The sequence below is a fragment of the Acipenser ruthenus genome, chromosome 6 (assembly GCF_902713425.1).
Source record: "Acipenser ruthenus chromosome 6, fAciRut3.2 maternal haplotype, whole genome shotgun sequence".
Lineage (NCBI taxonomy): Eukaryota > Metazoa > Chordata > Actinopteri > Acipenseriformes > Acipenseridae > Acipenser > Acipenser ruthenus.
The window spans coordinates 14,480,940-14,506,636 of NC_081194.1; the positions used below are offsets into that span (position 1 = coordinate 14,480,940).

A 25,697-nucleotide genomic window follows, 5' to 3' on the forward strand; every position below is an offset into this window, starting at 1 on the left:
ATAACAATTTGCATGTTTTAATATAGCAATAGCATTGTTGTTTAAGGGCATTGAAGTTACTAGCAGCACTGAGGTGTCATTCTTGGCAAACAATGATGCCATTATTAACATCAACTTATTCAGGCCACATTTGTGATTATTAATAATGTGCCTGCATAACTCTGAATTACCATCAGTGCTTGGCTATCAGTTTATACACCATTAAAATGTCATTTTAATATTTTCGTAAAATGCCTACTGCAATGGTAATTGTATACAGTAAATTAAATACAACATTATAATAACTCTGACAAGAGTATGTGTAGACTAGACAATATATTTTATATTTTATTTTGCCTATATTTATACTTTTGTTCTCAAATTTGCAAATGTTTGTAACAAAAATAATTCCAATAGTTACTTGTCATTTTAGAAAAAAAGCTAACCTGAGTGTCATTCTTCTCAACTGACAAGATGGCAGTATGAGAATGATAGGTTACTTCAGTGAGCAGGTAAATCTTGATTGCTGCAGTTCTGTGATGGCCTCTCTGAAATGAGAACATGAACGGGAAAACGCAACACGAAAGCTTTTTAAGGTAAGGTAAAATTGTTTATAATTGAAAAGTAACGCAAGCAGTAGAATTCTGGATCTTTAACTGTGGGCTGCAGTCAGGGTGGTATTCATCAACTAGCTTTCAACACCATGTGGTTACCCATCTGAATATTGACTCATTTGACCACAATAGTACACTTGTTAATCATCTGGTGCTGATGAAGTTCTTCTCCTGGTCACCCTGCCTATCAGCTTGTCATTGTGCTGCATGTTGCACAGGGTTTATACCCTCACTTTTCATCAGTCGCACCCTGTACAAGGAATCATGTTTTCTAAATACCATAATTATCAACTGCAATTGGAGTTGATAATAGTTTCACTAATTGTGCACGAACCTGCATAGACAACATTGTGACACCAACTGAACATTTTACATCAAATCACTGCCATCAATGTCAACCGCTGTCACCTGGTGATTGTTTCCAGTCATCAGTTTTTGTGCAGCAGTTACTGAGATATATCGCCCCAAACAGTGAATTAAAACCACCAGGTAGTTTTTTGTACATGTTTGGAGAGACAAAGATTACCACCTTTCAAACATGAACCTGATGGTAACCATGGCAGTCTTAAAATAAAAAAAAAAGTCAGAAATCATTTCAGCATTTGAAGCATCAGAATCCTGTTCAGCTGTATCAAAGTCAGAAAGACCTGACAATCGAATTCTAGACAAAACATATGACTAACAATTTTACTAGTTCCTTTCTAATAGTTTTTTGAAGTCTGGTCTGTTTTTAAAAATAAAATAAAGATTGATATTTATTAAATCGCTCTTTTATTGTTATTAATGAAGCTATCAATAGTTCAGAACGGTTTCAGACATATCAAACTTAAAATAAATAACCCATGAGTTAAAGCTTGATGAATAGTGTCCAATATGCTTCAGTCATTATCATGTATCGTCAGTCTAGTAACGGTTGCCATGCAACAGGTGGTTTCAACATTCAACAGGTACTTACAGCAATATAACCCCTTATTACCCAAGATTATCGATCACTTTCCACCAGTTTGATAAATAAACACAGTTACACCTTGACCAAACTCCAAGATCATAAAATAAGATGAATTATTTAAAATACTGTTTGTGAAATAGCTGCTAAAACTTCTAAATCTTTGTTACATAAGAAATCTCTCAACTACTAAAGTTAATATCTGCTCTTAAGATGCTAAAATCAGACAATGACTTATTGCTACATGCATTAAACAGCATTGTTTTATAATGCACATAACACAATATGGAGTGGGTCTCCCCCAATGCAAAACAGAATACAAAGAAACAACGTTGGCAGGAATAAAACGAGCCTATATTGCAGTTTGTTTGCAACATGGAAAAAGTTTCTAATTACTCTCCTCCCCTTTTATGACAGAGACCAATTATTACATTCAATTTTTCTAATGATATTGGTATAATATCAGACATGCTCAGTCTAGTGGACTGCAACATTTACTAAAAGCTAAAAACTGCAAGAAGTTCATTGGGTGAGTATTCAGCTCAAAGTGGCAACAATTTGAAAGTTTGAATTGTCATGGGTTTAAGTGGAAAAGCAATCAATGGACCAATGCCATGTCAAACCATGTCATTAATGCTGGTATACTGGTAATTAGCTTTGGAAATGTTTTATTTTACTTTACAGTATTTATATAAATTGATCTTGAATTAAATATATTGTTCTACATTAAATCGTATCAGTAGTTCTGATAAAACAATAACTGAAAGAAAACTACCACCTATATATTAATACAAAATAAGAAAACAACCAATGGTGAACCCTCCTCTAGTAAAAGCCCTACTGCATAACAGGGGACCTACAGGGAGTGGTGTATTGGCCTTTGCACCACACAGCTTCAGTCATTGGGGCAGTATGTGGATACCTGAGTGAGGCATCTCAAATTGGGTCTTCAAGGCCTTATCAAAATGAATCATGTTAGGAATGTTTGTACCAGTCACAAAAGCAATAAATTATGCATGTGGCTATTGCATATAGGGCCCAACAGCGCTTAAAGTAATGATATTACCCTGGATACCTAAAATAGGTTTCAATATAGATATCACAAATAAGTCATTCAAATAATTAAATTATGCCAGATTTATTATCTATACAAAGTTTTCAAACATAGTCCTAGTTTACAATGAGGTACAATGTGCAGTAAAATAATGAAACTAATTAAAAATAAAACTGCTTCAATGCACATACATAATATCTAAGCTAACAAATATCAAGTAAGTTAAAGTAAGCCAGGCATTTAAAAAAAATATATATATAAAATACCAATACACATTTTTTTTTCTAATGTGCTGGGGCTATAAATTATACGTATTTTGAAGTTTATTTACCAAACTGTTGATTCAGGTTCAACTTTCGCAATTCCTACTTTTAGCCACAAAATCATTTCACATGCAGGTGGTTTCTGTTTCTAATTTGCACTTTCTCACCCAGATAAAAATCTGAACATCCCATCCATCAAAAATTTGAGAATACCCTACTACTACATCATTGTGTGTGTGTGTGTGTGTGTGTGTGTGTGTGTGTGTGTGTGTGTGTGTGTGTGTTGAGCATGGAATTATATTGGCATTTTATAATAATAATTACTATTTTACTTTATTCACAGTTCCAAAGCTGTTGAGCAATATAACCCCTTATCACAGAAGATTGTTGATCCCTTTCCACCAATTTGATAAATAAATACATTAAACCCTGACCAAACTCCAAGATCATAAAATAAGATAAAATAAATAGAACTTGTAAATCGTCTTTGTTACATAGGAAATCTCTAAACTACTAGTTAGTATCTGCTCATAAGGTGCTAAAATCGGACAATGACATTGATACATGCATAAAACATCATTAAATGTACAAACATTTTAAAGCCTGTTTCCTCTAAATCATTATTACATTTTGAGTAAGTCTTTGAAATTCTAGAGAATTCAAGTAAAGTGCAATGTTTGCCCTAGAAAGTTCAATGAAGCAAGCAAACAAATACAAATAAATAAACTACTGGTCCCAACAGCTAATACATCAGCACGGAAAACATCTGTAACAATAATTCCTACTCTGTATTTTCACATTGGGATGTCATCCTCGATAGAAAACATAGATGGAAGGTTATTAACAATTGTCAGTCCATCTTCATCTTCGTCATCCTGTTAAAAAAAAAGGGAACATAATGTTTAGGAGAAAAAAAACAGCAAAAAAAAGTTTAACTTAGATGCAAATTGTTTACCATTAGTAAAATTAAATTGTATGATTTCCTTTTTGAGGGGGCATTATTTTATGATAATACAGATTCCTCATTAAAATGGTTATTGAATAGCACCGATTAGTAAACGTGAATTCAAAGACATTCAGGGTCTTTTTTAATGTCAACATTTTAATGACCTACTAATAATATGGGAATCCAACTGTATACACTTATATTATTCCAAATAAAAACAATTCCAATCTTGTAGCTATTTCTAGGGTAGCTAAGTTTGCACCGTGTACCAAATTCTACAGTATACCACTAGTGGTACAGCAAAAGCGATTTAGTTTTTTCATGTATTATTTAATGAATGTTTACAGAAAACAAAGATGGCTATGGAAGTCTGATGCCACTCACAGAATCCTTGGTCTTGTATTCTTTTTCGGTACTTCTGTAGGATACCATGTGGATAAGGGTATATACCCTGCAAAGAGAAAGAGAAATATTAGATGATAACTTTAATAGGATCAGCTGAAATATACAACATATTACAAATATCCAGACATTACAAAAATAAAATAATAAAATAATTGTTAAGTTACAATATTATATAAAGTATAAGTTGAAACTATATAGTAGAGTACAACCTGTCTAGACCACACACTACATTACTGTATATGCCCCTTCATTTGGTAAAAGTGGGTTTGAAAAATGTAATGTTGACATTTCAGCTTGTTTATTCAAACAGATACTTTGACCCTTGCATTAATGGAAACAGCAAACTGCTTTAGAACTAGACCTGGTCAATAATGGCTGCATATATTTTACTGATAGTGTAAAGGGACCTTTTAAGGGAAAAGCCTGTTTATTTTTTACTGTACCTGTGATACAGCATTGCAAAAAACTGTACAATAAGCAGCACTGCAAAAGTCAGCAGAAACATCAGTCCGATGGGCTCCACATTGAGATATTCATCTGCGACAGTGCCATTGGGATAGACTTTGGGAATCTTGATACTGATGGCTTCCCCAATGGCTTGAAGGAAAAATGTAGCAACCACCCAGAGGATATTGACAATGAAGTAAAGGAATGTTGCCTGGGACAGAAAATATGATGAATATGCATTCAGTCAATTAAAAAAAAAAAAAAAAGGTTTGTTAAAATAAAATACCATAAAGTTCCTAATAAACACCCCAACCCCAATAAACACAAAGTTTGGGCTTGAAAACCTTATGTAAATATACGTACTGAACTGAGCCCACATACGATGACACTTCTCAGTACTAACATTTTTAAAAGACTTTTTTACCACTTTTGTAAAACTGTATTCCTGTGACAATGGGGACCATTACTAAATTCAGCAGTGAATGTTAACAAATCAATTTGGATGATGTCACTGTTCTGCCAATTTAAGGAACAGACTGTTGACTTTCAAAATAGAGGTTACTATGACCGTTGCCATCCACCAGCTTTTCACACCACTGATTAGCGACGAGTTACAATAGCAGTTTAGGAATTTGGTGTTGATCTGTTAAAATCCAGTGGATTAAGGAATCCTGTGGTGTGACACTACATCTGTCATAACGGGGGATAATATATTTGTTTTCTGTAAGTACCACAAAAAGACAGCTGAACATAGAAGGGACTTGCTCGCTATATGACATGTTACCAGGGCATCTCTGTGGATTTCACAGGTGCTCTCAAAATGTACGTTTGAAGAATTCCTGAAACCAAGTTAGTAAAATGTCTGAATTTAAACATCTGATGATTTGGCTAAAACAAATTAGCTACTCATGCAGTTCATTTTACCTTGTTTCTAAGTGATTTCAGCTCCCTTTTAACCTCTTCTTTATGGGCTTTGTCCTCTGACAAAGGTTCCAGGTATCTTTCAATTAACTTTACCCAAAAGTCATGTTCTTCCTGAGAAATACAACAAACAATCTTACTGTCTCTCCATAGCAGAAGCTTCCAAAATCTCATGACCTAAATATGGCAGCCATTTTAAGTCACGGGTCAAGGTAAAGGTTAGATTTTGCCAGAGGACTTACAGGATATTAGCACCTGAATTAAACTGTTATCTAACTGAGTCAGATTTACAAAACAAACAGTATAAGTTCCCCTCACAGAATGTTTAAATCATTAGTGAAGTAATGATCATCCTATTTGTGCAAAATTGTGCGCTGGTGTTTCTAACCTAAATATCAAAGCAAGAAAGAACAACTTACATCGGGTAGTTTTTCCACCTGAGGAGCCATCAGTGTTTTTTCTATAGCTCTTCTTACTCTCTTTTGCAGAGTTTCCACTTGATTCATTACCAGAATTCTTCTTGCACAATCATTTAGGGACTCCTTAAGTTCTTCAACCAAACTGTCAGGTAATATGTCTTCTGGACCTACTGTGTCACATAGTTCCTGATTCAAAGTGTCTGTTAGCATGAGAACCAATTCCTCACACACATCTTCATGCTTTTTGTCTCTCAGTGCATACTTTATTTGCTCTGCCAGGTTCCTTTTCAAGTTAGCGTAAGTAAGTTTCTTTAGGAATTCATCTTTAATTGGTTTAATCCAAACTTAAACAAAAAGTGAAAAAAAAGTGTTTCAATTTATTTTCTCATTTTTAAATGTGGTTTCACATTAATTGTCTGTTTATAAATAGTTTTAACAATGCAGCTCAATGAAACCAAACATTTTGTATGATGCTGCTGATAAAATGTTTTTTTTTTTTTGGTTTTCCATTTCTTAAAACGTATTTGGATTGAGAAAACCGAATGCGATTTGCCGTATGTGAGGCAAAGAATTTCATACACTGTATATACTTACCATTTTCAGATAGATCTTCAGTTTGATCCTCATTCTGATCCCAATTCTGATTCTGATCCTCATCCTCATCCTTATCCTCATCCTTATCCTCATCCAGATCCTTAAAGCGAATGTGTTTTTCGTTTTCACATTGGTCATCAGATTTATCGCTGTAACCAAATTGTAGAAAATGGTAACATGTTACATTGTGTCTAATTACTATGTATTTACATAGTAGTTACACAGTATATACATGTGTGCTTTACTTACACATAGTTACAATGTACTTAACGTGTACATCTTTGTGCACGATATTTGAAAGCTGTAATATGTAATATGACTCATTTAAAGTACAAAAATAATGGCCACCTTCTCAGCTAACTTTGGGTAGTGTAGTGATGTAATGATGCTATAGATATGGATTGTGACCTCTGACCTGAAAAAAGCTATAACTGCTCGTGCAAACAAGTCTGGGCAATGTGTAGTCGCTGGTTCCTGCCTTATGCTATGCCAAAATACAGTCAAATCCACCTAATATCAGTCCTGTAATGTCAGAGAATATAATGGGTTCACGCTCACTTCAGTTATTATAAAACTCATTAATATCACTTACATGTAATAATCTACTGATTTCCTCCCCACTTCATGTAACTTTGGGAAATTATTATTATTATTATTATTATTATTATTATTTATTTCTTAGCAGACGCCCTTATCCAGGGCGACTTACAATCGTAAGCAAAAACATTTCAAGCGTTACAATACAAGTAATACAATAAGAGCAAGAGTAATACAATAAGAGGAAATAAAAAGACCTGAAGCCTATTTTGACAGGTTATTAGTGAGAAAGTCAACACCACTTATTGTCACCATTTATACTCAGTCCATTTGAAATTATTTTAAAAGTGTTTGACTGTGTATCTCTTGTGCAAAGTTTACAATACTCTCTAAAATGAAAAAAAAAAATGCCCTTTGGAACTAAATGACATATTCCATCAAGAAATACAGTAACTGTCAGCCATTTAAAACATGGTGCCATAAAACAAATAAATACATTGGGTTATAATGCAGTGCAGTAGGAGAAATGACACAACAGTCATACTGTATGCTTTTTATACAAGCATATATATTTTTTATGACTGTGATGGAGCAGATTCCATTGTCATTTTAAAGGATTTGCTGCTGATTGCACATGTTTGTACACATGTTAAAAGAAACATGAATAATAATAATACCTGTTGTTTACTTACCTGGGTGGGGGAGAGGCACTGTGTTGTCCGGAGAGTCGGGATGCTGATGGCCTGTAAAAAGAAATACAAGCAATATTAGTAACACAGATGGCATGGCGTGCTGGAAACTATTTTGCATAACAGGTGCACATATTGTTTAAAATAATGCCAAGTACTGCCTGCATTGAAATGTTGTTGTTTTAACATAATTCATTTCATTTAAAAATACTTCATATTTAAAAATACTTCATTCGGTTCGAATCCAGAGTGGAGGTGCGTGTGGGCATGTTGATGGTAGGAGTGGCCATTAAGGGGAAGCGCCCAATGTTAGTGAATGGGCGGAGCTGAATATAGCTCTAAACGAATAACTAATTGTGTAGAGTTACGATGTTGCTACAAGGTTGTGTGTTAGCGGCTATTCAATGACAGCATGAAGCAGATGAAGCTAATGATCTAATATAATCGCCGGTCTCCAATACGCGCCGGGTCTGCTGGAAAATATTGTAAATAAATGAAGTTTTATGGTAAGTTTTTTCAGTACTATTATGTGGTCATATAAGGTACTTATAATATCTCAAAACAAATCCAAAGTGGCACATGCGTATCTGAAAGTATTAAGAAAAAAAATCACGAGAAACGGAATGGATACAGTATGCAATTTGCTGCACTAAGATATCTCAGAGTGAGATCGCCAACGCTCCCTAAAACAGTGATACATTTCTACAACATATGAAAAAGTTATATATTACATATTTACCTTTTGAAAGGTGCTGCCTCATTTTCATCTTGTGGGAGGGTCTGTAGTTGGATTTCTTGCAGGTTATTTAGATTTTGTTGTTTGTTTTTATTTTTTGGTTGAATTGTTTGTTGGATTTGTTGTAAGACCACATTCTTAGTCTCCTGATTGACCTCTATTTTTATATCCCAGCAACACATTGTGCAATTCTTGTTACACACAACACCCATAGTTTTCTCTTTAGCCACCTCACTGCTGGACTCTCTGGTGCCCCATGACACAATATGGAGATTGACCAGTGAATATATAGATAACAGCAGGTACCCACTTGGTATGCAAATTACATACATCAGGCCATAAATAAGTAGACCAAACTCCTGGGGGTGGAGGATTGCTGTTGTTACATATAAAATGCTGGCTGACACAAGGAACAGGCCTGACGGTGTGATAAAGGTGTTCTCTTCTACCATTTGACCTGATGAGATAGAATAAATGATATAGTGAGGATACTATATAATGAACATACCATATGATTACATTTTAATTCTAAGATTTTATTTTAATACAGCCCTGAAGCTATAAAAGAAAATCAGATTTTTGCATTTTTACTTAAATGATGACATTTAAATTAAGTGGAATGCAAAATTAAATCAGATTTATACAGTAAATGTGAGTACATTTAAAAAATAGGCCTAAAGCATTTCCTGACATTTCATCGACAACAAACATTTACTCAGTTACTAAGTTTCCTTTTTATTATTACTGAACTATGAGGTTGATGTTATGAAGATGGAGTTGTGTAGAAACCTACCTATAATAGATAAGAAGGTTGCAGTCATCAGAAAGGCATACAGTACACTCAAAATGGCAGCCACAGCAAGCTGGAAAGCAGGTTTGGTTGTGTAGCAAATTATGATGTAGACAGCAGGAGGAAGAATACTTAATAAAATAGCAAAGTTTGCATCCCAATTGAACACAAAAGAAAAGGCACCTAAAAAAGGAAAACAAAAAAGTATGACAAATTAGTTTAACTCTAGATGTCAATTGTCAATAGGACACTAGGCCATTGTTTGCGAGGGCAATGTAGATTGCAATGGGATTGCACTTGTAATGTGTAAAAAAAAAGTTGGTTACCTGCTATCATCAAACAAACAGAGGCAGGACCCAGAATGGATGAACCAACTGTGAATATCTGATAAAATATGTACAAGCTGGAAATTGAACTGTTTTTTTTGGCTGTTTCTGCGCCACTGTGCAGGAGGTCCAGGGTATTGGCCAGTGTTGAGGGTCCCCAGCGCCGTCTTTGGTTGTAAAACTCATTAAACTCCTGAGGGGCATTGGTGTAGGCATCAGAAGCTGCATTGTACTCCACTCGCCAGCCTTGTTGAAGAAGCAGGGTGCACAGCCAGCGGTCCTCACCTTTTAGAAAGGTTTAGGAACAGTATTAGAGAATAACACACAACATAAAGAACATATCTGAGGCAACTGTGTAGAACTATAGTACATCATTAAAGACTAAATAAGTGCTGAATTGCAAAGCCATTAAAGAGAAAGTAGCGGGGTTCCGAAAAACATAGTGTTACACGTCCCCACGTGTTGCTACAACTGTTTAACTAATGTACCTGTAATTTTTCTTTTCATTGTTAATTTCCTGACAACTTTTTACACTTATAACTTTAAAGTCTGTTTCAAAGCTCTTTTCAAAATGTCCGCACTGGTGCACTGGGGTTTGAGATCTGTTTTCAAAATCACTGCAGGAAGAGCGATTAAAAAAAAAAAAACATAACAAGTGCTATAGCTATTCTGTTCCGTACCACATCATGGATCGTTATTTCTGTGTTACCTGTCTGACAACGTGGTCAATAATCCTTACACTATCAGTGCACTAGAGTGGCCATTTTGAAAAGAGCTTTGAAACAGACTTTAAGTTATAAGTGTAAAAAGTTGTCAACAATGAAAAGAAAAGGCACAGGTATGCTATTTAAACAGTTGTAACAACACATGGGGACGTGTAACCAGTGGCGTGCCGTGACAAAATGGACTTGGGTAGCAGAGTTGTCGCAACCCCCCCCCCCCCCCCCCCCTTTCATAATTTGAATTCTGAAAGTGTCGAGTATATCCTTTCCCTTCCTGTGTCAGCTCGGGGATCTCTGGTGTATATCTCCCTTTTTCAACAATCTCCAATTTTTCAGAGAAAAATGAAAAAGGATTCATAACCAAATCGACTATGATGTCTCCATTTTCTCACATTTTTATTTTAGTGTAAAATAAAATTTGAAATAATTAGATGTTGTAAAGGTATTTGTATTTATCAATGTATATTTATAAGCAATGTTGTGCGAAATCCAGCTATCCTCCTAACTGCACTGCTAACCAAGGAATATTCATGTTTTGGGGTTGCTCACTAATGACTGGTCAGCTGTCAGAGCTTTGACTTTCCCATTGGTTGCTAAAGCAGGGCCTTCAAGTGAGGCAGAGAATACCCTGGGAGATTTATGGCCTGCCTCTGCTCACTCCTGATTGGTCGCCTGTCTAAAAAAAAGGACATTCTTCGACTTGCCTATTGGGTAAACTCACTCAAGACCGTCAACTGAAACAGAGAATACCCTCAACTGTTTTTTTTCTAGCGTCTGGTCGTTGTTTTAGATTTATGCAGGGGAAATGGAGATCTCTTACTGGCTGATCACATCCCCTTCAGGAAATCCCTAGACTCTGAAAAAAACCTCTAGTAAACCTTGTAAGTCATCTTGGATAAAGGTGTCAGACAAATGAACAAACAATAATTAGAGTAGTTTCATAGTTAGTTAGTTTCATAGTATAAGCAAGCACACTGTACGCAAGTGAGTGAGGCAACGTAATGTCATTTGACATTACGGTTTACTTGGCACTGTCTGGTCAGCAGAGAATACCTTGAAGGTCCTGATGGCACGCCACTGCGTGTAACGCTATATTTTTCGGAACCCCGCTACTTACTCTTTAAGATGGTATACATACATTTAAATGAGTAGAGTGGTATGAATATTTTTCAGCTCAGCACAGTACCATTTACTGTATAAACTAAAGTAAAATGTACTGCATTGCCTCAGTGGACAGCAATCTGTATACCCACATACAAAAAGCCATTACATTGAAATCATTGAAATAATAGTGAAAGAAAAGATGAGTCTCTGTTTAATTGGTTCGTAAGAAAGTGAAGATGTACTACTGTTATATCACATAATTGGCCAAGCTCTTAATAACAAGCACCTATGCTCTTATGTTTTTCCTCAGTCAGTTTAAGCTCTGGTTGCTTTCTTTTTTATTTGTTACCCTATACCCTAAAAGGACTTCTACTCTCTTCCACCATTTAAAATAAAGTAAAAAAGTATAGCCAGGGGATTACATTTTTTCCCTCATATTAGTATTATTAACAACGTAGTCAAACACCCTTCCCCTCATCACAATATGTTTTTATGGAATTACTTTCTACCAGCAGATGGAACAATTAAAAAAAAAAATAATAATAATTGAGAAATAAAATGCACATTGCATATATTTATCTTTATCTAGTTGTGCCCTGTTGTCTTGAAGGTCAGTGAGAATGTACAGTGCAGATACAAGGAATATAACAGGATACATTTTAAAAATAATAAGGGAAAGACAAATCACCTTGATCGTACTGGACATATTCCCCGGCTTTAGTTGATGTAGTTGTATATCGTTTAATAACATTGTCATCCATAAGTGCTGATCCCCTAAATAAACTAAAGCACCCAGGACTGCAGAGAACAGAACCAAAAACATGCTCCGCTGTCTTCTGGAGCCAGTGGCCCACAGCATACTCAAATTTCTGATACCACACCATAGGACCTGAAATAAAGAAACTAATGGTTCAGCAATTGCAGGCTTCAAATACATTGTCTAATAATAATAATAATGACATATGCAAATATTACAAAAAGGCAAGGCACTTCAAGACATGGTTCACAGAGATACATTCTTTGTATGGTATAATGATTTTTTTTTCATTAAAAGTATCTTATACGGTAGGCATATATATTTGCAGATATTTATATTAAAAAGCCTATACTATCACCTACACCAAGAGCATTTCCATTTGCTCACTTGCCCTTTTGATTCTAGGTTGTTGTTTTTATAGAACAATCATTAAAAAGATCAAACACAAAAGATTTTAATATTTGATTTTGTGGAAAAACTAAATTTCCCCATGAATAGAAAGTTATAATAAAATAGGTATTTTTTTATTTAAATATAATTTTATGCATCTTCTTCTGCAGCAATGGCAATGTCTACATACCCATTCCAGTTGGATGTATTCTTCCACAGGCTGCTCCTACGTTTTGATACATTCGAAGCCGGTCCACCAGCAAGATCAAAGCTGATGGATGAAAGTCAGTATCCCCGTCCAATGCCATGATATATGTGTTATCATCTGATATATTTTTTCTTTTGTTATCATTTTCATCTTGAGGCAAAATGAAGGCATTTCCATTCATTGATACAAGACTTGCTCGACAGGGGTTAACTACTGTCTGTGAAAGGAAGAAGCAAGACAGGTAATGAAACAACAAAAAAGGCTGCCTGTAACAACACACCTGGCTTTATTGTAATGGTATTTTTCTGTTTACTGTCAAATCTGTATTAAAGGACATGTATATATAAACAGGGCGGAGGCTGGGTGAGAACCAGTGACCCTGTGCACCACAAGCGAGCGTCTAAACCACAATACAAAAGAGCAGGGCTTGTTTGCATCTGTAGTTTTAAAGCTTTTAACATCATCTCATCTCCCCGACAGGGCACTGGACAGAATCCGTAACGGCAGTGTATCACACAACACTGCCCGTTACACTTAGTATGAAAACCTGTCTCTAGTGTCGACTCTGGTAACAACGGCTGCTATGAAAAGATTTTCTGTTTTAAGTTACCTGTATAAAAACAACAGTTTCTAAAGACCATTAGGTTTCTTGAGTGTAGCAGGCTGGACTGTAAATGTCTTATATAATCAGTGGTATAACGTGCCGGAATGTGCATAATAGGCAAGCTAAGTCACATGACTCACATCTCTCACACAGCTGTCTGATTCAGTCAGTAGTCCTCTTGATGCAATGAAAACAGTATTAGGAACGTCTTCCATTACGAACTGCTTTTTAAGAAGGCTAAAATTGCCTTCAGATTTTAGATTTATGACTTCACTACTGCTTATAATTTTGGGGGGATTGTAAAATGTCTAAATGACATGGGCTAGAAGATTCTTAAAGTTCTTAGCTCCATGTCGTCATTTGCACAACCTTTTCAGAAAGGAAAAAAAGCACCAAAAAAAAAAAAAAAGTTGTTTCTTTTTTTATTTGTTATTTTTCCATCCAGAAAAAAATAAATAAATTGCCATTGGTGATTTGGAGTAAATAGCTTTTGAGAGATGGTCCTATGTTAACATGCAAACAACAGAATAATTCTAAGGTTGCTATTGCACAGAATTTGCATTTATATTCTGTGTACTTTTCCTGATCGATTACTAAATATATTAATTGCATATTCAAGTGGTTCATTGTCTGCTCGGGAAGTAGAAAACCAGAGTAATTTCAATAATATTTCAATTAATGTTGATATTTGAAATTGATTTTTTGTAGCCAATTTCTGTAATAACTTCTACACCTCGAACATGCATTCACGTGTATTGGGTATTTACATGAGATGAAGGGTAAATGAAAATAAAATGTATATTACCCGTAATCTTTGAGGATTCTTAGCAATATAGCCTTTCCATCCAAGCAAATAGTACATGTACATAATCTGAAAAAAAATGCAATACAGTAGTTTTTATCTTACAGAAAGTTAGAGTAAAGCATAACAAATTTTATTAAAAGCATTAGTGAACAGTAAGATGTAGAATAAGGATACCTGTGACCATCTTTTCTTGTTACGGATCAACTGTTTATTCTTCAGATGTATATATAACATATTTCCTTCTGGAAGTATACAGGCTAATCGTCCTCCATATGGTGTTTCAACTATTGACACATCATCAGGTTCCTTGTTGGTAAATACCCTATAAAATGAATAGGAGTTTGGGTTTACTGAGAGTTTTGGGAGATTATACAACAAAACCAGTGCCATTAAACCAGGTTGAGAGGAGAAAACTAAATATCAAGGAAACTACGACAATGTATCCATTGTATGACTATTCCAAAAATAAACCACAACTGAGGAAAGACATAAATAACGAAGTATGGCTACAGTTCTAATTTTCCTCACACAAAATTTTTTATTTTGTATTACCAATGCAGCAGTTCCATTACATTTTCTATTTATCCTGCCAAAAAATCAATACCTGTACTTTTGAACAATTTTCAGTATAAACTGCCCCAATAGTTGAAACATAAATAAAACAAAAAAAGAAAATCTCAAAAGATCAACATTTTTTATTACCTGTAAACTTCTATTATAACACTGACAAGATCCTTCACATATTTGTTGACACTGTTATCTTTTTCATATGAATCATCCACAAAGATATGGCATTCAAAATCAACGTTATCTTTATGTTGTTCTTTTGGATCACCCCTGTATCTGTCCAACCTAAAGTGAAAAATGAAATACAAGGGGTTTATCAAAAGTAAAATAACTCACTTTCTGTAATATGAATATATACTAATGGCACGTAACAGTTTTACCTGAACATTGATGTGAGGATCTTTAACATTTCATCAAAGGTTTCATGCCACATTGTTGCACAGAGGTAAATTACGCAACTTTCAACTTTTTCATTACTAAAAAAAAAAAATAATAATAATAAATCAGTGATTAGTCACATTCTCATCATAGTATTAAACATCTTATTTAACAAAAACACATACAGTATATCACTAAAAAAGTGTTTTTTTTAAAAAACATAGGGTGTTACAGTTAATCCTAAAATGTATACATTTACATATTCTCGTCATATTCTGATTTTTTGAATCCAAGGGTCTTTTAAATCACACTAGTTCAGGTTACGACAAATGTTTGTGAAAGTGCAAAAATAAATTGGATGTACTTCTCCTGTTTTTTCACTTTGATGATTTTCATCCTGGTGTTTAAAAGCAAGGATTGATCAATGAAGGCTGCTTCATAGAGTCGGCGAACAAATATCTGAGTTGTTCTTTCTATTCTCTGGAATTTCTGGGTCCAAATGTAATAGGTTGAACACAACAGCCCAACCCACCAACACAGACCTTCCAGACCCATTACTGCAGGGCCCCACGGTTCGTTATACCGTACTGATGTACGGCAAATGCTATTGGAGATTTCATCCAAGACCAGCTTTGAAGTGTTCATAAGTTTGTAATCATAGAAATCGGAGCAAAACCCTCCAATAGTGGCATTGACATTGTTTTGTAGGATATTGTTGAACTGTATCAAGAAGGATACCACAAATGCAATGACTACTGCAGGTGTTGTTAACACAACAGGGAGAGCAAAGCTGCAGCGGACAGCATGTATTTTACAGCCCACCACCCCAAACCAGTGGCACACAGCAGAGGCAAAAGCTTGTAATAGAAAAAGGCCAACGCCTCGTTGGACTGTATCAGCTGAAAACTTACTAAAATCTGACCAGCTAAAACCTTCGACTGTGATAAATACTGCAAACACTATGCCAATAACAGCTGTCCTTAGAATGCTAGAAATCATAAATACAAAATCTCTGAATCCTTCCAACTCTGCCAGGGCATTATGCAGTTTATTACTAGCTTGGAATGAATTTTCCCACCAGTTAAGGGATACCAAGATGGTTGCAAATATACCAAGACCAACATACAAATAGTCATTTGGAGAATTCCCATTAGTGATAATCGATGTTTTTCGTATATAGTAATCTAGTCCTAAAAGAACGTAGCCAGCTAACACAAACACAACAGAACAAATTGGGAAAATTATTTTCCAAGCATTCTTCTGTAAATGGAACGCTGCCTGAAAAACTGATGAGAAAAAACAAACACTGCCTAATATGAACAGGTTGGTCAGAATATCAAAATAGGGCATTGCAACTAGTGCAAGGAGTGAAGTACCGCATGACACAAGGGATTCAATCAGACATATCTAAAAAAAAAAGAGAGAAATTACAAATTAAGTAAGAAAATATACAAAAAAACTGATTTAAAATAAATAAGCAATAGGAAATGCAAATAAACTTTTAAAGATAATAAATAAAATACACCAAAAAACAAAAATATATATTATTAATTGCATTTATCTTTATAAAAGGGGGGGGGGGGGGGTATCAAAAAATACATTTTCCTCATAAAAGCGTAATAGAGTGTAAAGGACAAGCTAGCATGATATAGCATTACATAATCAACCAATCGTCAACATTTCACAAGAGATGTAATTTTGTTGTTTGGGCAGTCAGATTCACTTAGCTTCATATTGCGGTTCTGTCACCCAAACTGCACAAGATGACATCTCTTTTACAACACCCACTCCCCTTGAATTCCACCTTTAACACATTACAAACCGTATTGTCTCATTTTTTTTCTCATGAAGTTTTTTTCCACCCATGTAACTTACCGCAAGCATTGTTTTAATGTTAGGTGGCACAAAGTTCTTGAATGCACATTTCCAAAGTGATTTCAGAAATAGCAGCACATTTGGTATTGCTAAACAGCATGCCACCATAAGGAGGTAGAAAGTCCTGTCCTTTTTAAGCAACGAATTCTCACTTGCCATTGTAGTAAGAACTAGTAGGGTACCCTGTATTGAAAGAAGAAGAAAAAAAGATTGCTGTATGTTTTCTAGATCTACAAACAGTAAAATACCTTGCACTTTGATCGTCAGATCTTACTGTAGCTTTCATTGTTGATTGCAGGAATCATGTGACTGAGAAGACACAGAGATAATACTGTAGATTGAAAGTAATCTAATTATGTCAGATACTACAAGCAGTTTCTGAAATAATACCTTTTGTAAAAGTGAAATGTATAAACAACCCATAATCAATTTGTCAAAGTTTGAGTTTATAATGACCTAAACTGGTGTGGCCCTTACTTTAGGCTGTGCTGTGTCATCCTAAGCCAGTGAACATGGTCACTGTCTTAAATTTGCTATGACAGATTTGAACAATAACTTACCTTACTAAAAAACGCAGAGACCAGGACAAAGACTCCAACAAAGAAAGCAAACAGATGCTGCAAAAAAACAAAGCCTCTTTTTTTTTGTTCTTTTTCGGCACCGATTGGATTTAGCTGAAATGGATCCCATGTGTCTCTGCCAAAACAAAAATCATTTTAACTCCTTTATTTCTATTAGGGTCACGTCTTTTTTACTGTAACTGTTTCGCACATTTACAGTTTTTAGTTTTAACCATTGAGATGTCTCGTCATACAAAACACATAATGCAGTCTACAAACACATACTGTATATGCAAAAAAACAGGTACATCCAGAAGTTGCACACATTAAACTTCTGACATCAAGATTAGCCAGTTGAGGTCCTAGTTGTCTTAGTGTAATAAGACAATTTTCTTATGTTCTTTTTTTCCCTAGTGTACCAGTAAATAATGTTTGCTTATTTATATAACTATAAAAAATGTGGTATAATTATATGACACATAACAATTTACACAGAATATTCATCTAGTTATTATTTTTATTTAGTTGGTTAATTTGTATAAATTATGAAACTTCAGCAATATCTTGTACCCAGCTGAAAAACACACAAGCTAAATTGATCCGGTGATAGTCAGCATTTGCCAAAGTAATAAAAGGGGTACTTTCCAAGAAAATAATGCATTGTAGTATAAACTGAAAGCAATGGTCTACAATAGATATTCAGTTAACCCCTTAAACACCCGTCATTCTAATGGCTGAGTAATAACAGTGTCCATGGCTGGTGGATTAACCCTTTTAAGGTACAAGGGAAATTGTAATGATTCAAATGAAACAGCTTTATTGTTTTTGCAATAAGGTGCACAGAACAGGATTCACTGATAGGTTGGATCTGCTCATCCAAATGGTCAGTTTCCTCCGTGTGATACTTGGGTCACTCTCAAATGTATCTTTAAGAAGAAACCGCGTGAACAGCCACTCAATTCCTTGTGTACCTTAAGGGGTTAATCACACATTTATTGAAACTCATCCATAAAAAAAGATACAAAACAATAAAATATAACAGTAGTTTAAAAAGACACTGACAAACAGAGGCGCTGGAACAATTTTTATAGTGGGGGTGCTGAAAGCCATTGAACAAAACTGTAACCCCTGCCGCACCCTCAGCACCCCTAGTTCCAGTGCCCCTGCTGACAAAAACATCTTTTGAAAATTGTGTCTAAAATGTATAGCCTGAATAGCCTGTAGCATGGCTAAAATTGTAAAACCTCTTCCCCTACAATTGTACAGTTGGGTTAAGCCTTTTCACACCGGGGCAACTTTCCTAAGATGGCACGGGTAAAGCATGAACTGAATCAGGCTGTGTTTATTTCTCATTTATCAGAAAAAAACTTATAAATTAGTGTCTAATACATTATTAATCATGTAGCTACTAGTGAAATTCAAATTGGTGGCCAAGTGTTCCCAAACTGCATCTGTTCAACTATCAACCTTTGACAAAGGGACTCAGAGTTTACATAAGATAGAAAATGATTTATTAGCATACAGTATATGAATATACTGTACATGGGTCAACTGACATAATCTTTAAACTGGAGTTATTACTACTAACTGCAGTTTCCATAAGAAAAAACATCCATCTATATCCATAGAAAAAGTCTATAGTTGCAGATATACTAAGGGGTCGATTTTATTAAGTTACTGTGTAAGCAAGAAGACACGACAGGGTGTTGGTTGTGCTCGAATAACTACACTTCCAGGAGCTGCTTTATGTTTAAATTACACAAAGGAATGTGTAAAAGAAAAAGAAGAATGCCCAGTAAACAACATATTAAAGAACATCTTCCACAATAGTATAAGCTACAGGAAAAGCCTTTTCAAATCATAAACATATCATTTTAACTAATGCAGACACATCTGGCTTTTAAACAGTTCGAAATTGATATAGCTACTGTACGTTTAGAAAAGTCTGGACGGGTACTTTTACAGCGGGTTGATACCTTGGTTTATGTGTACCTTTCTCCAAAGCAAGCAAGATGTGAGACTAATTTGAGCTATACATTTTTTTTCAGTTGTTTGGAATCAAAGGGGTAATTAAAGGTCCCCAACAAACACATTTTATTCAAAGCATAATTAAAAAATAAAAAAAAAGAAATGTATAATGGAATTCTACTTTGTTTTATTAATCCATTTTTAAATTCATAATTATCAATAAATCTGTAGAACTGTGTCAGACAAATGAGTTATGTACTTTTTTATACTTTATTTCAGGGAATGTACTTTATTGCTGGCTATCAGTGTTAAGAAACAACATAATAATCATGAAATGACACAGTAAGAACAAAAGTAGACATTTGTGAGCGTTGCGCTACTGTACAGCAGTATATGTTAAATGGTTTATTTTATTAAATAAATGTCCCAAATTATGTCACAACAATGAAAAGGTAAACCAGCAACTCACCCATGCCTTCCTTGTCTTTGTTGTGCTCTATCTTTTTGCTCCTCCATTTTTGATGGGAATTAGCTGGATTCCATGAAATAAATTTAAAAAACAAATCAATCGGAACTACTAGATGTACAGTAGAAGTCTTGTTCCAATTGAACAACAGCTACTTGACTCTTGTCTTTATCAGTGCATTCCTTTGCATCCACCCCTAACCAAAGTGCATTTTATATTGTTTACGTGCCAATAAAGGGTTGATTGGGGGGGGAGGGAGGGGTGGGGTTATAAAAAGATGAAACAAAATCCCTGCTTGACTTCCTCCTTCCTCAGTCTGTCTGCACTGTAAAAATGAAGGAGCTTTGGTCAAATACAATTTGAGCTGACATTTCCTTATCTACAGTAGGGCTATGATTCCCCAGCCCAGGAAAAGTTGTTTTCCTTTAGTCTGGATAATCTGCATTGCCTATGCTGAGGAAAGGTTTTGCTTTGTGAAAAGCTCCATGATCCATTTAGTGTAGTCCCATTCTTTTATTCCTGCATATCAATTCATATTCTTCTGTTGATTTCTTTTGTTTCGGTCAAATTAAAATACAGTTTGAATGCTGTTATTCTTATTTTTCTGAACAGATCTAGACTGTAACATAACCTGTGAAAACAGCAATGTCATACCTGTGATAGACATTTGAACTGAATTGATAGTTCCTCCATTAAGACCCCATGGAACAAAGTGGTAAACAACTAGTCTATTCTAACCTGAAAGACAAGATGGTTGGCCATCAGTTAAACAATACATTTATAATTTCTCCTTCCATTTCCATCCTTTCTGTTTTCAACTGCCAATTGCACAGCGATGTTCTTTTAGTTTTAGTAAGTGTCTGTTAGTATCACACATACTCTACCATTGAGAGTTGTATCGCCTTTTTACAAACAAGAGAACACATCTCTCCATAGGTCATAAAATGAGATACAATTACATATGATAAATAAGAGTAGGTCAATAACCACCTGAAACCTTTGATACCCACAACTGATTACCAGTCATTGGGTAGAATTGGACCCTCAATAAGGAAGTTGGGGATTTATATTTTAAGAGTTTCTGTCAGTGTCTGGCACGCACTTATGATTAATTACAATGCGTTTTTATACTGCAAATGTAAATCCTACTGCGCTACAATATGTTTTACACAGTAGTACAGTGGTACTCAAATCTGGCCTGGTCTTTATTCCAACGAGATCCTAAATTAGTTAATTGCCTCTTAGCAGCTTCAATTTAACTACATTAGAACCTACTTGAAGTAAAAACCTGGACTGAGCTGAGTACCACTGCACTAGAACAACCAAGGGTCAATGATCGAGTAAATAGTGACTCTCTCTCCAGTCACTATTTATGTGCTGTAGCACGCACATACCATGCACATTTCACGCTCTATAGGAGTGTGCATCTAAAACATTGTATGACTTTATTAAAGGGTGGGTAAACCACTTTCTTGCGCTAAAAAGCCTACAAATTACCAAATACTGCTATGGAAGTCATACATTATGCTTATGAGACTTCAACAGTGCAAATCCCATTTGTGACGTAACCTCGCGCAATTACAGTATGAGGGGTTTATAGACCTCTTCATTCAGTGTTGTATTTTTATTTTTTATGTGACACCATTTATTCAACATTTCAGATTATTGCCATTTGACTCTGCTTTATAGTTTAGTTGTTTTATAAGCAAGGTTATAAAAATATACTGAAGCTACTTCAAATAAAAAAGAAATACCCAAATTGGTCATCGGATAGCTGATTGCTTTAGCCTAGACTGTTCTGTTCCTTACTAGCAATAAGATACAATTCATTGTACACTAGCTTTAAGTAGCATTTATCATGGGTACGAACATATGTATTCAATTAGTATAGCTGTATTATTGCTGACGTTTACAGACAGCACTAGGCTTGAGCAAATTCATTGAGTTGTTTTACAAGTACATCAGCTTGCTGTAAGACTTACTACATAACGAAGTTCCAGAAAGTCCTGGTGTTATGCCAAATAAAGTCTCCTGGCAATATTTGGCACCTTAGGTGCTATACTGTCTCTGCCAAATAGTGGTTCCTAGCCATATTTGTCACTCCAGCACAATCTGATAAAGTAATAATGTGCAATATATTGTATAACCATATTGATTACATATGTAATTTGTTTTACATTCTTTGCTTTGTAAGATCAGAGAAGTGCATTTACTACTGTAGCAGATCAGAATATTGTCTCTATTTACTTTTCAATGGAGACCTGGCAGTGAGCGTATTTTGCATTTTTGGTCTCCAGCACAATTGAGTCCCATTGCAAATTACATTACAACTAATGGAATGGTAACATGGAGATCCTGAGATCATATAGCTTAGGGCGTCGAGAAAACTTTTTTTCTCTGAGACGCTGTGAAAGTGAAATTGCCTGCATATGTCCACAGACTTGTCTGCTGGGTTCAAGTGTTCAATACTTACCTTCCAAAGTGAACTTCTCTGCATATCTCCTTAACAGTAGAACAACCACGTTTATCGGCATACCTAGAACAACCATGACCGGTCAATTTGACCGGCGTATTAAAAACAACATAAATAATATAGTTTTGTTCAGGAACGTCATATAAAGCATCTACACAACTGAAACATTGTAAATAAATGTGTTAATATACAGACATATTACATTAAGCACAACCTCAAAAAACGGTAAAAAAATGAAATAAATATCTGAAAATAAATTTGTGTATATACAGGTATATCATGTACATAGACATCTATATAACTGAAATGATGTAAATAAGTATCCAAACATTTTAAATAAATGGGTTTATATTGCCTACATAACAAAGCGCATATACGCAACCGAAGCTATGTGTTTATACACAGACATACTATAATCGAAATGACATGAATAAATAAACATTTGAACAGAATGGTCTTCATTTACAATCATTTACAAAGTCTAAGTGCTGCCACAAATCACACAGATCCTGCGCTTTTCAAAATATGCAGTGCACTTACCGCAGACTGTCTTTGCACATTTGGCACAGCTATCAACAGTAACCCAGGCTTCTGGCACCAAATACTCCACGGGCATATACTAGTGCAATGAAAGCTTCTAATTCCTCCAAGGACATTGACCAGGAATCATCTTGTAGTTGTTGGTGGGCTTCTGCTTTAGTGTAACATTGTATGTGGTGAAGCATATGCATGTCAATCAATAGGCGAAAAGCACTCAATGCGCTCTCATCAATGTTGCGTTTTGCATACGCCGTGGGCCGTGGAACTTCCCTCAAAATGTTATGTTCACCTCTTCTACCTGCAGCTTCAACACCAGGATTTATAGTGTTCCAAACAGTGCCATCATTACCAGCCTCTTGAGTGCCAGGTGGTGCGGTCACTACCGCTGGAGAAGCGGCTGTCTCAGGTGAAGTAGCGGCTGGATCAGGTGCAGGGGCTGATGCAGGTGAAGTGGCTGGCATCCTTGCAGGGGATGCCACAGGATTGCTTCTTCTCCCACGGGATCTCCTGTGCCCTTGGTGTCACTGTTGCTGGAAGATTCATCTTCGCAATCCCAGTCTGCTTGAGAGCCAGATTCGTCATTGTCTGTCTCTGCTGCATCAGAATCATTGTTTGATAAAATATGCAGTATTTCCAAACACTGCTTTGCTGTCCTGCATTTTCCGGGATCCATTTTCAATGTGTATGGGTGTATGTGGTGGGGTGCCCCACCCCTGTGTGTAGTTTGTGTTATATGTTGTATGTGGCATGTTAATGTTGTCTGTTATATGTATTATTGTAGTGGGGCATAGAGTGTGGGTTATGTCAGGTGATGTAAAATGTATAATTGTATTTAGGCACGGGGATTGCACAATCACTCCACGTGCAGATTAAAGTGGGCATTAGTAAGGGAGCACAATTAGTTCACATGCAGATAGATGTACCGAGATTCCAATTGAATGAGTGATTAGCAATCAAGTCTCTGTAAAACTGCAGAAAAGAGGCAGTGTTTCACTCACTCGGGGTTGGGTGTTCAGAGGAGGAACGTATGAGAGACAGGAGAAAGAAATCAAAAATGAAAGTAAAAGAAACAAATGCTACGGGTGCTGGAAGCACCAGCACCGTACTTGTTTAGTTGGTGTCAGTTTTGTGTTTGTGACTTGTTTTGGGTTCAACCTGTTATTTTGCTCTGTGAACATTGTTTTTTGTCAAACCTTTTTACTTAATGTTGTTTCAGTAAAAAGCGCTGCAGCGCATTCATTACCCAATCTGCTGTGGATTTCCATGACTGACACATCGCATGCCGCTTTAGAGTGATTACTTTGGGCATTGTGACTCCGCCCCCTTCCTGGCTGGCTGGCTTCCGACTGACCCTGGAATGAACTGCCAGACCAACCAGTACGAGGCACTCTGTTCCTGTTAAACAGCGCCCTCACAGATCGGGAGGGAGATTGTTGACTAGGATTCATTCGCTCTCTGTCACTGGAGGTAAAGAGAGAAACTAAACTCAGAGATGACAATTGCTACACGTGCTGGTTTAGACTAGCATGATACTAGTGCATTTGTTCCATGTCTGTTTGTTAGTTTGTTTTGGCCGTTGCGCCTTTTGTTTTCGGTGTTTTGTTTTGTATAAGCATTTCTGTTTCGTACAGCCTTTTTATTCCGGATCTGACGTCACCATCTGTAACAGATACACATGAATTTACTTTAACATATGCATTTAATGGGCACATATTGATATGTTGTAAACAAAAAAAATGACTCCTACGCATTTTAGTGCCTCTGAGTTTTGACAGGTGGTTTACAGTGAGACACAATGTTTTTAGAGGCACTTATTGAACCAAGTCAGTGATTTGCTATTTTAACAAAACAAATGCAGCACACATATTTATTTTTTTATTTGAATTGTGCTGTAATTTTAATATAATCACTTTTATTTTCAAAATAATACTGCCACGATACATGTTTTATACAACCTTTTTACAACTTTAAAATGTCTGAAATAATTTCAGATTTATATTGTTGTTTTGATTTGGACCCCAATTTCCTTGTGAACGGGTTTAACAAGAAATGCCAGTTACCAATCCATACAGCCAGTAACCCCTTCATTAACACTGGTAATGATAGGAAACAACAGAGACCTGTCTAATGAAAATGAACGATTATTGCCAAAATGGAAAATTTACAGTAAAGAAAACAGCCTGTAGCCTCTTCATTAACACAGGTAACCCTAGGAAACAACAGGGGGCCAGCAAATTGACACACTTGTTTGTTTAATGCGAAGAGGCCATAAACAGGGTTTGAAATTAATCTGCGTCGAAGCACAGTCTGTTGACAATGAAAGTAGATCTGCCACAGGGCCAGTTCAAGCAATTTTGGGCCCCCCTGCGAAAAAAAAATAAATTCCTTAATGATTGTTGAATAGTTGATGGATTGGCAGATGTCCCGTTCAATTTTTTTTGTTATTATTATTTATTTTTGATATTTTTGTTTGAAGACACTTTTGAAAGTTTTTCTATTAAGCACTTTGTTATTGTGACCACTTTATTATCTTATCTGCACGTTTTCTATTCTTTTTTATATATAAGTATTAGCCTTATATGGGCATAGCTTCCACTTCTTGTTATAGTTTAAT

At 35.6% G+C, this 25,697-nt stretch overlaps 1 protein-coding gene across 1 annotated transcript; it reads right to left on the minus strand.

The window, feature by feature from the left end:
• Positions 1 to 2,438: 2,438 nt before the first annotated feature.
• Positions 2,439 to 23,756, minus strand: LOC117411266 (chitin synthase chs-2-like). Its single transcript, XM_059025931.1, has 18 exons — positions 23,583 to 23,756; positions 15,566 to 16,608; positions 15,204 to 15,299; positions 14,959 to 15,108; positions 14,431 to 14,578; positions 14,257 to 14,322; positions 12,830 to 13,064; positions 12,181 to 12,381; positions 9,667 to 9,951; positions 9,344 to 9,523; positions 8,554 to 9,007; positions 7,818 to 7,868; positions 6,589 to 6,737; positions 5,995 to 6,338; positions 5,579 to 5,689; positions 4,651 to 4,865; positions 4,187 to 4,253; positions 2,439 to 3,731 (listed from the first exon to the last, which is right to left on the minus strand). The coding sequence occupies exons 1-18, from the start codon at positions 23,754 to 23,756 to the stop codon at positions 3,651 to 3,653; spliced, it is 4,050 nt and encodes a 1,349-aa protein (XP_058881914.1). The 3' UTR covers positions 2,439 to 3,650.
• Positions 23,757 to 25,697: the final 1,941 nt, after the last annotated feature.